The sequence below is a fragment of the Panthera pardus genome, unplaced genomic scaffold, assembly GCF_024362965.1.
Source record: "Panthera pardus isolate Hobbes unplaced genomic scaffold, ASM2436296v1 HiC_scaffold_24, whole genome shotgun sequence".
NCBI classification, from domain to species: Eukaryota; Metazoa; Chordata; class Mammalia; order Carnivora; family Felidae; genus Panthera; species Panthera pardus.
Window position 1 is genome coordinate 63,428,033 of NW_026526810.1, and position 16,809 is coordinate 63,444,841.

Genomic DNA, 16,809 nt, shown 5'->3' on the forward strand with positions numbered 1-16,809 from the left:
GTGTCAGGTCACTTACAGAAAGAGTATAGTTGGAGAAGGAAAAATATCAAGGATTATGACCTGAAAAAAACATATACAGGTCAGGTCAATCAGGAGGAACTCTGACATAGAAGCCTGAAATAATATATAAGGAGAAATGAAACCAAACAGTCCATGCACAGATCTCGAATTGTTGTTCAAATCTCAGAATGCTTTCAGTGACATAACACTATAATTATTTTTAGTCTACCTGGCAAAATGTATATAGACTGTCACTGTGAGGTACTTTCCCTGCATGTGATAAATTTCAGCTGAGGACTGAAGCTTGTGTATTCTAGTTAGGGAAAATCTCTGTTAAAAAAGAATCATTAGTCTTTAGTCTGAACCTCATTCATTCATACCAATTTCATTTAAAATGTTATTCAAGGTGAGAATATAAGAAACTTACTCCTCTTCAGCAACAATTTTTTAAATGCAAAGAGAACCAAGTTAAAAATGAGGAGTACTTTGAAGAATTTTGCATATGTCACTAAATATGGAGAGAAAATTTGCTGTAAGCCATCATTGATTAAAAGTTGAGTTTGCTGGGACACCTACGTGGCTCAGTCCATACAGCATCAGACTGTTGGTTTCAGCTCAGGTCATCATCTCACAGTTGTGAGATCGAGTCCCGCGTCAGGCTCCATGCTGGGCATGGAGGCTGCTTGGGATTCTTTCTTTCTCTCTGTGTCCCTCCCCTACTCTTGCCTGTGCTCTCTCTCTCTCTCAAAATAAATAACTGCTTTTAAGTTGATGTTTCTGACCTAGGTTGAAGCCTCTCAATGACAAGAAAGCATCTAATTAATTTTATATAGTGCTGAGGACACTAAACAAAGGCAGGTGTTTAATGGCCCACGATGGGCATGGTGATCATGATGGTAAAGCTGTAATAAGCATCCACATCTCCAAGTGCCTTATTCCTCCCAATATCACTGGGTCAAAGAATGCTGAAAATGTTTAACCTAAACTGTGCTAATTGAATTGTAAAGAAAATCAGAGACTACCTTAATGAGAAAACTTCTGCAAAGTCATCTGTAACATGGTAATGTCTTGTTATTGCAGTTTGAGGGAGAGAAACATGAAAATCCCAGCTGAAAACAACCACTCTGACCCTGTCAGTGAATTCATTCTTCTTGGCTTCCCTTGCATCTGGGAGGTCCAGATCCTCCTCTTCTCAATCTTCTTTGTGATCTATGTCCTGACATTAATGGGAAATCTGTGTATCATCTGTGCAGTGTGGTGGAATGACCATCTCCACACTCCCATGTACATCCTACTGGCCAATTTTTCCTTCCTGGAGATCTGGTATGTCACTTCTACTGTCCCTAATATGCTGGCCAACTTTCTCTCCGAGACCAATTCCATCTCCTTCTATGGCTGCTTCATCCAGTTCTACTTCTTCTTCTCCATGGGCACCACTGAGACCTTCTTCTTGTCTGCCATGGCCTTTGACAGGTACCTTGCTATCTGCAGGCCCCTGCATTACCCCGCTGTCATGACAGTTCAGCGCTGCATCAGAATAGGAGCTGGGTGCTGGGTGTGTGGCTTCTCTTGTTTTCTCCTCCCAGTTTACCTCATCTCCCAGCTTCCTTTTTGTGGTCCCAATACAATTGATCATTTTTTATGTGATCCAGGACCTCTTATGAATCTGTCTTGTGTGGCAGCTCCTGCCACTGAGATCATCTGTGCCATCTTTAACTCAGTCCTCATTTTCTCCACCTTCCTCTTCATTACCAGCTCCTACACCTTGGTGATCAGAGCTGTGCTGAGGGTCCCCTCAGCAGAAGGTCGGCATAAGGCCTTCTCCACGTGTGGCTCCCATCTGGCTGTGGTGTCCCTGTTCTATGGCTCCATCATGGTGATGTATGTGAGTCCAACAGCAGGCAATCCAGCAGGGATTCAGAAAATTGTGACTTTATTTTATTCTGTGATGACTCCACTTTTCAATCCCTTGATCTATAGCCTCCGGAATAAGGAGATGAAGCAGGCCCTGAGAAAACTATTTAGGATTATGAGACTTGGTCAAAGGCAGCCTCTCAAGAACTAGAATCCATATATGTGTTGGACATATAGTGATATAAAATTATAGGAGGTTAATGGTCTTATGCAAATTTGAGAGACAGATATGTTTCCCATATCCCAGGGAATATTTTTAGAAATACATTTCAATGAAGCAAATAGAAAACAAAATCTTACAAGACCTTGCATAAATCATTTGTACTAGGCTATAATGTATTAATATTCCTGTGCACCTTGCATGGAAACAGGAAAATGTGAGACATTTTCAGGCCTTTTTGCAGAAAAATCATATATAACCCAGATGTCAACAGATCAGTTTCTATCTTTTGCAGATATAGGTAAATTTGTCCCTGACCCCCAGATTCACAATGCTCAGGTGTCTAAAGCACCCATCACTCTCTCCCTACACACACACACACACACACACACACACACACACACACACACCATCAAACATGTTCGTGTGTGCTTTTCTCTTCCAATCCCTGAATCTACCTCCTGTCTTATTTTGATCACACCAGTCTGGATGTGAGACTCATCTCCTTCAACATTTTATCCAAAACCAAAGTAATTCCATTTTTGTGTGGGTTTATTAACCTGACTACCAGCTGGGGTTAGGGAGAGTCATAGGAAAGGCTACCGTGCTGAACACCCAGTCAGTTTCTCATATTATACCTGGTCTGCCTCTTCTTCTTCCTTCCTCATCCTCTTCCCACCACCCACCAGAATGACCAGAACATCCTTCCCTTTCTTATTCAGAATAAATGTCTTCCATATGTAGGTCCTTGGCAGTTTCGGACTCTTCCTCAGCTGGGCTTGTCAAAAAATTTCTCCTCAGCAAACTTAATTCTTAAATAGGACTTTGTGAAAATAGTGGGTTTTTTTCCAAATGTTTACTTTTTTGGGTTGTTTTAGGGTCCTTATAACTCATTATTTTCCTTATCTTAGTACCACCCAGTACCACTCAGTACAAAAGAATATATGTACTGAAACAGGGTGAGACCTGGAAACAAGACTACCTGTAAGAAACTTAATCAGAAAATAATTCATATTTTAAATGCTTCATGATTTTAAAGAGGTTTTTCTCCCTATATGTATTAGAATTAATACAAACCATGCAAAGAGAATAGTGCATATGAGTCTAAGGCTAGAAATAAGATAGTATGACTACTTTTCAATAAATGGTGTTGAGAAAACTGGATACCTACATGCAAAAGAATGAAACTGGGCCACTTTCTTACATCATACACAAAAATAAACTCAAAATTTACTAAACTCCTAGATGTGAGACCTAAAACCATAAAACTCCTAGAAGATAACATAGGCAGTAATTTTTTTACATCAGCCTTAGCAACATTTTTCCAGATATATCTCCAAAGGCAAGGGAAACAAAAGCAAAAATAAACTATTGGGCCCATACCAAAATTAAAGACAACAACAACAACAACTTATGCACAGCATAGGAAACCATTAGCAAAGGAAAAAGGCAACTTAGTGAATGGGAGAAGATATTTGCTAATGATGTATCCAATAAAGGGTTAATACCCAAAATATATAAAGAACTTACACAACTCAACACCAAACAAAATCTGATTAAAAAATTGGTAGAGGATCTAAATAGTTTTCCAAAGAAGACATACAGATGTCCAATAAACACATGAAAAGATGCTCAATATCACTCATCATCACAGAAATGCAAATCAAAATTACGAGATAGCAGTTTACACATGTCAAAATGGCTAGCATGAAAGAGACAAGAAATAACAAGTGTTGGTGAAGATGTGGGAAAAAGAAAACACTTGTGCACCATTGGCTGGAATGTAATCGGTATAGCCACTGTGAAAAGCAGTATGGAGGTTCCTCAAAAAATTTAAAATATTAATACCACAGTCCAGTACTTCCACTTGTCAGAGGAAAAAGGTAAGGGGAAATGCAAAATGGGTAAAGGAAAGTGGGAGATGCAGGTTTCCAATTATGGAATGAGGAAGTCTTTGGAATAAAAGCTACAGCATAGGGAACATAGCCAATAGTACTGCAATAGCATTGTATGCTAATTGTTGGTAGCTACACTTGTGGTGAGCATAGCATAATGTATAGTCATTGAATCACTGTGTTGTACACCTGAAACTAATGTAACATTGTCAACTATACTTCAATAAAAAAATAAATTTAAAAAACTTTTATAAAGACATGCAAAAAATTGCTGTGGAATGATTAAGAATAAACTAGAAATAGGAGATATGAGGAAATAAAACAATGTACTACTAACAGTTTGATTTAGAGGCACTAGTAATGCCATTAATAATTTTTTTTCATATTTACCATTTTTCTTTTCATTTTATTTTCTAAAATAGTAATTTAGGGGCGTCTGGTTGGCTCAGTTGGTTGGGCAGCCGACTTCAGCTCAGGTCATGATCTCTCAGTCCGTGAGTTCGAGCCCTGCGTCGGGCTCTGGGCTGACAGCTCAGAGCCTGGAGCCTGCTTCAGATTCTGTGTGTCTCTCTCTCTGACCCTCCCCCGTTCATGCTCTGTCTCTATCTCAAAAATAAATAAACATTAAAAAGAAATTTTTAAATAGTCATTTAAAATGTATATAATTTTCTGGCAGGGTGTAAATGATGAGTAACAAGTCAAAGAGCAAATGTCCTACAGTGGTCTGCAACTTAAAATGATAAAAATCTTTATATAAGTGCAAAAGCTATTAAAGGTGCTATTTCTGAGATGAGAGTGCACTAGAAGAAATATTCTGGAACAGATTTAGGCAGGCAACTCTCAGATCTTCAAAGTTGTCTCCCTAAAACAGTTATCTTCCCAGGGTTCTAACTATCAGCCCTGTGTATGGAAAAGTGACCTGATCTGTGTGTTTTGACAAGCTTAATTTCTTCAATAGTTGTGCCTTGAGCTTTCCCCATATTTTCTCAGGCTTCCCTGTCAATTTAGTCAGGAATTTTTCCTGAATTTCCTCTTGAATTTCATCTCCTAACACAATATGTCCTACACTGTCTTTAAGATCTTAGGCCCAGATTAATGGTTTTATTGATCCTGAAACTACATCCCACCCTGGAAACCAAATTTTGTTCACATTATTCTTATAGAAACTCCCCAAGCCATGGGTTTACTTCTGACAAAATCCACACTATTTCCTCATCCCAAACACACTCAAAGATACTAAAACTAAATTATCAGGATCTATTATTTGGATACTGTACTATGATGTATTTTCCGACAATTTTATTTTCCTCCTTTGAAACATTCCTTCACTCATTTATTCACTTTTTTATATATTCATCTCCCAAACTTTTACTGAGTGTCCTCTATGTGCTAAGTATTGAGCCCAGGTTTGGAGAAATAAAGAAGTGCAAAATACTCACAGACCTTAGAGACTTATAGTTATTAAGAGAGTAGACACTAAGTGTTGTCATCTCAAGAAGTTCTCTCTTTTCATTATTTCTATATGAGATGATGGAGGTTAACTAAGCCTATTGTGGTAATCATTTCACAACACATGTAAATCAAATTATTATGCTATACAACTTAAACTTATACAGTGATGTGTGTCAGTTATTTCTCAATAAAATTGGGAGGAAAACAGACTGAGGGGACCCTAGTCAAACAGAGAGGAACCAGAGGAAGGGGGTTAAATGACCCAGAAATTCAGGGGACTTAAGATAGCAAGATAGCTGTAGAAGAAGCTTAGACCTCCCCACTTCTCTGATTTTACTGCTTCATCTAGTAAAAAGATCCCCAACTGGAGTTGGTAAGAAATTGACTTCAAACTGGTCAAGTTTGGAATGAGGTCAACAAGCCAGTCCACAATTTCACAAACGGCCTTGCAACTGGCTACAGATTCCCATGTTACAATTTGCCCCCAAAAGCTATCCTTCTATATTATAACAATGACAAACAATGGGAAAGGGGATCAGAGGGAAAAAGGAAAAATATATATATATATATATTTGGCAAGTCTTCTATACAGAAAACAATAAAACTTTGTTGAAAGAAATTCACAAAGATATAATAGGAAGATATGCCAAGCCCATGGACTGTAAGAGTAATTATTGTGTAGATGACAATTAACCTCCCCATTCAAAGCAATCCCAATCGAATTCCAGAAATAATTGTTGTGCAAATTGGCAAAAGAATTCTAAATTTATATGGAAAGGCAATGGGCAAAAAGAGTTTGAAGAGAAAGAAATTGGTAGGACTTACCTATTTTAGATATCAAGACTCATTATAAGCTACCATAATTAGGAAAATGTGCTATTGGTGCAATAGGAACAAAAAGAAAGATGAAATTAAATAGAGAATGCAGAAACCAACCCATGCATATATGGACACTTAATTTATGGTAAAAAAAAAAATAGGACTACACAGCAGGCATAGAATACAGGTTTAACAAAGAAAATTTCTAGGTCAAATGGATTCTCATGTGGAAAACTGAAATTTGACCTATATTTCGTACCATACATAAAAACTATGACCAGTATAATTGCAGATTTTAAATTTGAAAGATATTAACACTTCTAAATAATATTTTCATAACCTTGAAATAAGCAAAAAGAACTAGCTATAAAGAAACTTGATTGAGGGGTGCCTGGGTGGCTCAGTCCATTAAACAACCAACTCTTGATTTGGGCTCAGGTCATGATCTCACAGTTTATACTTCAAGCCCTGCACTGGGCTCTGTGCTGATGGTACAGAGCCTGCTTAGCAATCTCTCTCTCCCTCTCTCTCTCTCCCTCTGCCCCTTCAGAGTTCTCTATCTCTCTCTCTTTCAAAATAAATAAATAAACTTAAAAAAAAAGAAACTTGACTGATAAATCAGGTGCATTAAAAATAAGAATTTCTGCTCATTAATAAACCAGTCAGAGAAAGACAAATACCAGATGATTTTATTCATATGTGGAATTTAAGAAACAAGATAAATAAAGGGGAAAAGAAAAGAGCAATAAATAAAAAACAGACTCTTAACCACAGAGAACAAATTTCTGGTTACCAGAAGGGAGGTGGGTGGGGGAATGGGTGAACTAGGTGAAGGGGATTAAGGAGGGCACTTATTATGATGACCACTGAGTAATGTATAGAATTGTTGAATCACTACGTTGTATACCTGAAACGAATATAACACTGTTTATCAACTGCACTGGAATTAAATTTTTTTTAAAAAGAACTTCTTTTCATTAAAAAGAAATTATGAGACTAGAAAAATAAGCCTGCATAAACCAGAGAAAATATTTGGAATACATATAACTGATTAAAGGCTTGCTTTCAGAATATATTTTTTAAATCTTTAAAGTATTAACAAATTCCCAGTAGTTTAAAAAAGAGCAAGACTCTTGAAAAGTCATTATTTTTTAAAAAAGTATATACAAATATAAAACAGAATGTGTTTTCCTAAATGTTTTTTGAAAACCAAAAAAAACAAAAACTGACCAAAATAAAAATAAAAAATAAACAGAATAATGAGGATTATCATATACTACTCATGAGAGTGTACATTTTAGCAACCACTTTGGAATACTCTCTAACATTATCTGTTATGGTTGAATATATACATTCCCTGGAATCCAGCAGTTTCATGGATATGCAACATAAATTCTTGCAAGCATACGCCGAGAGAGATGTAGAATACATGTTGGTGAGGGGAACGCTTTTGCAATGTTGGTCAGAATGCAAACTGGTGCGGCCACTCTGGAAAACAGTGTGAGGCTCCTCAAAAAATTAAAAATAGAACTTCCCTATGACCCAGCAATAGCATTGCTAGGAATTTACCCAAGGGATACAGGAGTGCTGATGCATAGGGGCACTTATACCCCAATGTATATTGCAACACTTTCAACAATAGCCAAATTGTGGAAAGAGCCTAAATGTCCATCAACTGATGAATGGATAAAGAAGATGTGGTTTATATACACAATGGAATACTACTTGGCAATGAGAAAGAATGAAACATGCCATTTGTAGCAATGTGGATAGAACTGGAGGGTGTTATACTAAGTGAAATAAGTCAGTGAGACAAACACAGAACCATGTTTTCACTCATATGTGGATCTTGAGAAACTTAATAGTAGACCATGGAGGAAGGGAAGGGGGGAAAAATTTACAAACAGAGAGGAAGGCAAATGATAAAATACTTCTAAATATAGAGAACAAATTGAGAGATGATGGGAGGTAGAGAAGAGGGGAAAGTGGGTGATGGGCACTGAGGAGGGCACTTGCTGGGATGAGCACTGGGTATTGTATGGAAGCCAATTTGGCAATAAATTATATTAAAAAATAATTTCTAAGTTTGAGGTGTATAACATTATAATATGGATTTTATACATGTGTATATTGTGAAATGATTACCATAATAAGGTTAGTTGACACCTCCATCACCTCCATAATTACTTTTTTTTCTTGGCAGTGAGACCACTTAAAATCTACTTTCTTAGTGACTTTCAAGTACATAATGTAGAAGTGTGAACTATAACCACCAGCTGTACTAGTGTTCTAATGAGAACTTATTCATGTTAGAGCCAGAAGTTTGTGCCCTTTGACCAACATCACCTCATTTCCTTCATCTCCCAGTCCCAGAATCCCCATTCTAAATTTGTCTCTATAAGTTTAAGCTGCCAATTCTTTCTGATCTACAGAAAAAGAACAGAGGGAGAAGATGGTGGCATAGGAGGACGTTGGGCTCACTGCATCCTGCTGATCACTTAGATTCCACCCACATCTGCCTAAATAACCCAGAAAACTGCCAGAACTAGCACAACGGACTCTCCAGAGCCAAGTGTAGACAAGAAGCCCACGGAAGAGGGTAGGAAGGGCGGAGAGGCAGTGCGCACTACACGGACTGGTGGGAGCCAGCCAGGGCGGTGGAGGGGCAGCCCTCCCGGCAAGGCAGAATCCCCAAGTCTGGCTTGCAAAAGCAGAGGGGCCAGAATGCGTGAGTTCTGACAGCCAATGGGACTTATCATCCGGAATGTGAAAACTCAACAGCTCTGCTCCAAGAGCGGGAGGGAGAGAGGACACTGGGAAGGAGAGGTGTTGAGCCCTGGAAGACAGAGCTCAGCTCGGTGGGGAACCAAGGCACTGGCCAGTGCCATCTCCCTCTCCCATTCCCCAACTGAAATCCCAAAGGGAACCAGTTCCCGGCACCGATCCTGCTTGCACCCTGCAAACACCCAACGCTGTACTTCTGTGGATCCATCCCTCCGACAGGTCTGCCTGCCTCCCTCCTGGTGATGCAGGGCCCCTCCCGCAGGGGACCACCTAGGGCAAAGTGAGCTAAGCCTGCCCTTCCCACCCCTGTGCAGCTTGGAGATCCACCCTGACTAACACACAAGATCCCATCAAAGCAGCACCACAAGCCTGGCAGTGTGCAAGTAGCCCAGACAGGGGCCAAACCAGCCACAGTGAGTCCTGCCCTTGGGAGAGGGGAAGATAAAGTACACACCAGTCTGATTGTGGCCCCAGCAGTGGGCTGGGGACAGACATCGGTCTGACTGTGGCCCTGCCCACCAACACAAGTTACTCCAGACAGCACAAAAGAACCATATGACCCTGTCAATCAATGCAGAAAAAGCATTTGACAAAATTCAGCATCCTTTCTTAATAAAAACCCTCGAGAAAGCCGGGATACAAGGAACATACTTAAACATCATAAAAGCCATTTATGAAAAGCCCACAGCTAATATCATCCTCAATGGGGAAAAACTGAGAACTTTCCCCGAGATCAGGAACACAACAGGGATGTCCACTCTCACTGCTGTTGTTTCACATAGTGTTAGAAGTGCTAGTATCAGCAATCAGACAACAAAAGGAAATCAAAGGCATCAAAATTGGCAAAGATGAAGTCAAGCTTTCACTTTTTGCAGATGACATGATATTATACATGGAAAACCCGATAGACTCCACCAAAAGTCTGCTAGAACTGATACATGAATTCAACAAAGTCGCAGGATACAAAATTAATGTACAGATATCAGTCGCATTCTTATACACTAATAATGAAGCAACAGAAAGACAAAGAAACTGATCCCATTCACAATTGCACCAAGAAGCATAAAATACCTAGGAATAAACCTAACCAAAGATGTAAAAGATCTGTATGCTGGAAACTATAGAAAGCTTATGAAGGAAATTGAAGGAGATATAAAGAAATGGAAAAACATTCCATGCTCATGGGTTGGGAGAATAAATATTGTCAAAATGTCAATACTACCCAAAGCTATCTACACATTCAATGCAATCCCAATCAAAATTGCACCAGCATTCTTCTTGAAACTAGAACAAGCAATCCTAAAATTCATATGGAACCACAAAAGGCCCCGAATAGCCAAAGTAATTTTGAAGAAGACCAAAGCAGGAGGCATCACAATCCCAGACTTTAGCCTCTACTCCAAAGCTGTAATCATCAAGACAGCATGGTATTGGCACAAAAACAGACACATAGACCAATGGAAGAGAATAGAAACCCCAGAACTAGACCCACAAACGTATGGCCAACTCATCTTTGACAAAGCAGGAAAGAACATCCAATGGAAAAGAGACAGTCTCTTTAACAAATGGTGCTGGGAGAACTGGACAGCAACATGCAGAAGGTTGAAACTAGACCACTTTCTCACACCATTCACAAAAATAAACTCAAAATGGATAAAGGACCTGAATGGGAGACAGGAAACCATCAAAACCCTAGAGGAGAAAGCAGGAAAAAAACCTCTCTGACCTCAGCCGCAGCAATTTCTTACTTGACACATCCCCAAAGGCAAGGGAATTAAAAGCAAAAATGAACTATTGGGACCTCATGAAGATAAAAAGCTTCTGCACAGCAAAGGAAACAATCAACACAACTAAAAGGCAACCAATGGAATGGGAAAAGATATTTGCAAATGACATATCGGACAAAGGGCTAGTATCCAAAATCTATAAAGAGCTCACCAAACTCCACACCTGAAAAACAAATAATCCAGTGAAGAAATGGGTAGAAAACATGAATAGACACTTTTCTAAAGAAGAAATCCAGATGGCCAGCAGGCACATGAAAAGATACTCAACGTCGCTCCTCATCAGGGAAATACAAACCAAAACCACACTCAGATATCACCTCAGGCCAGTCAGGGTGGTGAAAATGAACAAATCAGGAGACTACAGATGCTGAAGCGGATGTGGAGAAACGGGAACCCTCTTGCACTGTTGGTGGGAATGCAAACTGGTGCAGCCGCTCTGGAAAACAGTGTGCAGGTTCCCCCAAAAATTAAAAATAGATCTACCCTATGACCCAGAAATAGCACTGCTAGGAATTTACCCAAGGGATACAGGAGTGCTGATGCAGAGGGGCACTTGTACCCCAATGTTTATAACAGCACTTTCAACAATAGCCAAATTATGGAAAGAGCCTAAATGTCCATCAACTGATGAATGGATAAAGAAATCGTGGTTTATATACACAATGGAATGCTATGTGGCAATGAGAAAGAATGAAATATGGCGTTTTGTAGCAACGTGGATGGAACTGGAGAGTGTTATGCTAAGTGAAATAAGTCACACAGAGAAAGACAGATACCATATGTTTTCACTCTTTTGTGGATCCTGAGAAACTTAACAGAAGACCATGGGAGAGGGGAAGGAAAAAAAATTAGAGAGGGAGGGAGCCAAAACATAAGAGACTTAAAAACTGAGAACTGAGGGTTGATGGGGGGTGGGGGGGAGAAGAAAGTGGGTGATGGGCATTGAGGAGGGCAACTGTTGGGATGAGCACTGGGTGTTGTATGGAAACCAATTTGACAATAAACTTCATATATTGAAACAACAAAAAAAACCAAAAATAAATAAATAAATAAATAAATAAATAAATAAATAAATAAATAAAATGCACCCCAGATATCTCTAACAAACTACCTAAGTACAGACATTTGGTGGTCAAAGAATGATTTCTTCTTCTTCAAAATAGACAAAGGGATTCCTATGAGCTTGCTATTACAGCTATTATAACAATCCCTATTATGACTAATTATTCCCCAAAAACCTTCAATGATATATGACTACTAGAGAAAAAAGAAAAGATAGAATTGATTCTTTATCTTCACTATTCCTTGTGGAATACTAAGACTTGGTGTTTAATTATAAATAAGTGAAAATTCAAAAATTATCTCCTCTTTTGAACAAATACTATCAAATCGTCAAGAGGATAAATCCCAAATCCCAAAAGGTCATGATGCAAGAAAGTAGACATATATAATACCTTCTTCTGGGCTTTCATTTTTACCATAAACATGTGCTTTCAAACTAGAGAAAAAGTATCTTGTAGGGCTTACTCTTTGCAATCCATGAGAGATTACAAACCGGATCATCCAATTTCTTGGAAGTCCTTCACATGCCTGTTGCTCCATGGAGTAATATTTTATGTCTGGTCTCTGACCCTCTTCTCAGCATTCATCCAAGGAGTAAGTGGAAATTGTCTAACATGTGAGCCACATGTACTCAAAGTTTTTGCAAAAATAATTTCATAAGAAATTTTTTATCTTTAAAAAAGCTGAAAATATTTCATTAGACTGAAATGCTGACAAATAAATAAAACCTAAAAATATTAATTTCCTTCTTGTTTCCCTGAATTCTGGGGAATATTTTTCACTTAGTTTGTGTATCACTCTAAAAGATAAATAAGAGATACATACAAGGGCTTAGGATTTTAAGTGAAGGGGTATATTAACTGACAATTGCTGGAGAAGGATTTATTTTGATGATTTTTGTTGCTTAGTGAATAAATATGGCAAATTTCTCTCTCCAGTGATATCTTCTTTCCAAAACCCATTTATTACTTTTCAGTCCCATCACATTAATAAGCCCTGGTTTAATGGGGATTCTTTTTGAAGTAACAAAAGTTTCCAGCATGTTGAGTTTTTATTGTTATTTTTGTTAATCATACAGGATGTACCCTAAACTCTGGCTTTGGACAATTACTATCTCCAGGAAATATTCTAAAATAAGGGGGCTAAGGGTCAATAATGATTTGAAACAAATCCTTTGTCAACGACCTACCTCTTAATAATTAAACTGAGATGATGACACTAGGGTGCTGAGTAAACAGGACCACAGGAATGCCTAAAGGACAAAAGGACAATCCATTGGAATATAAAAAAGTACAATGTGGAAAATATCCTCAATAATATTATAACATATTTGGTAACATGGTAACTACACTTATCGTGGCAAGCATTCCAATATGTATAAAATTGTCAAATCACTATGTTGTACACCTGAAATTAAGAGAACGTTGTATGTCAACTATACCTCAATGATAATAATAAAAAATCTTTCAAAAAGGAATTTAGGGACATGATTTCTCAAAGTCCCTGTGTAAATGAGTAAATTCTGTTCTTAAAAACATTAATAAAGTGTTTTAGAAAACCAATAGAGCCAAGGATTTGGCTGACCTGACCTTCTATAACCATATATACAATTACAAGGCAAAAAGAATCTATAAATAGTAGTCCTTCCAATCTAGATGCCATCTCAACGGTCAAATAAAAGAGTCAGCCATCTATGTGGTCTGACCTTTACACAAGTAAGTCCAGGATTTCCCTGACTTAGAGTCTTGGATTTCTACTTCGAAAAATCTTCTTTGATTTATTAGATTATTCCTTATAAAATGTAAAAAATATTTCCAGGAGAATAAAACAAAAAAAAATTCAGCAAAAAATGTATTAAAATATATTGTTAATCTCTTGATTATAAGTTCCATAAGTGCAAGATCTGGCATACCCACAGCTGTTTCTTCAGCACTTAAAAGACAACTTGATACAATGAAGAAGTTTAATAAGTATTTTTGAATGAATTACCTTGCTTAATGCAAAAGGTCAGAGTAAAGGTACTGAGGAAACAGGAGAACTGAGTTTTTTTTGATTTAGGAACAACTACTTGGTATGGAAGTACCCAGAGAGAAGTGCAAAGCTCATTGTTTCTCATTTGCCCAGACATGAAAGGCCTAGATGGGGCTTAGTGAGATGTAAAAAGATATGAAAGTTCTGTCTAAAAGAGAGAAAAAAAGAACATGTGGGCAAGGACTGGGGGTGGGAAGGAGGTAAAAAAAAATACTATGGAAATTCTCACAACAGTATGAAACCTATTTTTCCAATTTTCTTACAGCCAACTTGACCACGGGTACAAGCATAGGGACAATGAACTTGGTCACTGTGACTCAAACTAGCTGCTTTCCCTCAGGTCAATTGCCATTACGGGCATATGTGGTACATATATTGACATAGAAACACATCAAAATATTTAGCCAGAGCAACTTAGAGGCCAAGGTATAGGGCTCTTTCTCACAATATATAGTGCATTCAGTTGCTAAAAAAGTAAAGGAAGCATTTTTGTACTAAACACTGGTATGAATACTTAAGTATCATTAAAAAAATGAATAAATCCTGGAATGATAGAGGTTTTTTTAGGTTACTTTAAAACTCCATGAGTAACCTGGAGGAACTGAAAATGAAAATAAATATTAGTTTGTGTCCTGTCATGGCACTACCCTTAGATTCTTAGGTGTCTTCATTTAGTCTTTTTATTAAGTCAGTTATAAATCATAGAATATCAAGTACTCATAGACTGTTGAAATATATTCACATGCACAGAAATATAGTATCAATAGTGCAGGTAAACATATGAAAAGTAAACTAATACCGGTAATTTATCAGAATCACAAGATTGCATTCCTAGTATCTAGTCTAGCATTCTTAGAAAGGGAAAAATTTGTCTCCAACTCATGTTTTCCTTCTTTTCTAGTACTGCGCCTTTTTAAATAATATATGTTCAGGGCTGAGTAATGTAAGTCACAGTTTTGTTGTTTAAGCAAAAGTCTGTTTACTACTTTATGAAATAAAAAATAAAGAAATTTAATGTTTTCAGGAAGAACCAGCATACTCCATTAAGAGTGCTATAACAAAGTCATCTCCATGTCTTCCAGACCAATGAATGTGTCCGGCACAGAAACCACCAACTCCGTTAGCCACTTTATCCTCGTGGGCTTTCCCTCAAGCCCAGAAATGCAGCTCCTCTACTTCGGGCTCTTCTCAGTAGTCTACACACTGACTCTCATGGGGAACGCAGCCATTGTCTGTGCAGTGCGGTGGGAACGGCGTCTTCACACGCCCATGTACATCCTCTTGGGGAATTTCTCTCTCCTGGAAATATGTTATGTCACCACGACCGTCCCTAACATGTTGGCCAATTTCCTGTCCTCAAGCAAGTCCATTTCCTTTGTGAACTGTTTTGCACAGTTCTACTTCTTCTTCTCTCTGGGGTGTGATGAGGGCTTCTTCCTCTGCATCATGGCCTTTGACAGGTACCTTGCCATCTGTCGTCCTCTGCATTACCCACGCATTATGACGAAACAGCTGTACACTGGCCTTGCCATCTTTGGCTGGTCGTGCGGGTTCGTCCTCTTCCTAACCCCAGTTGTTCTCATTTCACAGTTACCCTACTGTGGCCCAAATACCATCAACCATTTCTTGTGTGATCCTGCCCCATTGATGATGCTGTCCTGTTCTGAAGACACCACAACACAGTTCATTTACTCTACTTTCAATGCTGTTTCCATGATTGGAACCTTTCTCTTTGTTCTTTGTTCCTATGCTCTGGTGATTGTGGCTGTGCTAAGGATGCCCTCAGCAGCAGGCAAACGCAAGGCTTTCTCCACTTGTGCTTCTCATCTGGCAGTGGTGATCCTGTTTTTTGGCTCTGTTATGGTGATGTATGTTTGTCCTGGATCAGGACGCCCAGTGAAAATGCAGAAAATTGTGACCTTACTTTATTCTGTGATAACACCCCTCTGTAATCCTCTAATCTATAGCCTTAGGAACAAGGAAATGAAGACTGCTCTGAAGAAAATCTTTGGCACTGCGCATGGTATTCATAAAATGTAAATCAGAGTCAAATTCCATCACTGGAGTGTAACTTCCCTTAACAAAACATGAGTGATATATTTGTCTGAAAATTCACTAAACTGTATTTCAAAACTACTAAAATGAAAGCCCATTATCATCTTAAACACCACTCACCACAAATTGTAGTAGTCTTATTTAAGAATGTATTTTAGCAAGTGGATTCAATTTTGTTTTGAAGCTATTTATCACGTAAGTGAAATTTTAGTATCTAAGCCCATTAGTCCCTCTATATGTAATTCAATTTCTAAAAAGACAGAGGTCTATTTTGCATTACTGAGTTGAAACAACTGATACACATGTAATAGAGAGCACAGATTGCTTTGGGCATTAACACTGTAAGCCAATAATTCTCCACTGAGACATACTTACTGAGAAGGAAGATGCAAATTTGAAGGAAGTCTACCCTGTCAAAGTATGCATCTTTAAGGAAACAGACTAATAGCCTTAGCTGGATATTAATGATTTTTCAGAGGGCACAGGACAAGGATTAGGAATTTACAGTGTATTAGCTACCTAGAATACGGTAAAGATAAGAGCTAAACATAAAGTCCAGGACATTACTCAAGGCGTAACTCAGCTTGGGGTAAATACAGTTAAACAACAGTTTCTGGTACCATGTGTGGTTTAATTTTAGCACTGTGTGACTTATTTTAATGCCATAACCATCTTAAAACTATTTCCATAAACTTCACACTTGTCAGAATGGCTAAAATAAAAAACACAAGAAACTAGCGTTGGCAAGGATGTGGAGGAAAAAGGAAACTCATGTACTGTTGGTGGGAATACAAACTGGTGCAGCTACCATAGAAAACAGTATGGAGGTTCCTTAAAAATTAAAAATAGA

At 38.2% G+C, this 16,809-nt stretch overlaps 2 protein-coding genes across 2 annotated transcripts; both read left to right on the top strand.

The window, feature by feature from the left end:
- Positions 1-1,096: 1,096 nt before the first annotated feature.
- Positions 1,097-2,065, top strand: LOC109255634 (olfactory receptor 11H6-like). Its single transcript, XM_019430461.1, has one exon. The coding sequence runs from the start codon at positions 1,097-1,099 to the stop codon at positions 2,063-2,065; it is 969 nt and encodes a 322-aa protein (XP_019286006.1).
- Positions 2,066-14,990: 12,925 nt separating this feature from the next.
- On the top strand, positions 14,991-15,944 carry LOC128772781 (olfactory receptor 11G2-like). Its single transcript, XM_053888710.1, has one exon. It carries the CDS (start codon positions 14,991-14,993, stop codon positions 15,942-15,944), a length of 954 nt encoding a protein of 317 aa, XP_053744685.1.
- The last annotated feature ends 865 nt before the right edge of the window (positions 15,945-16,809 follow it).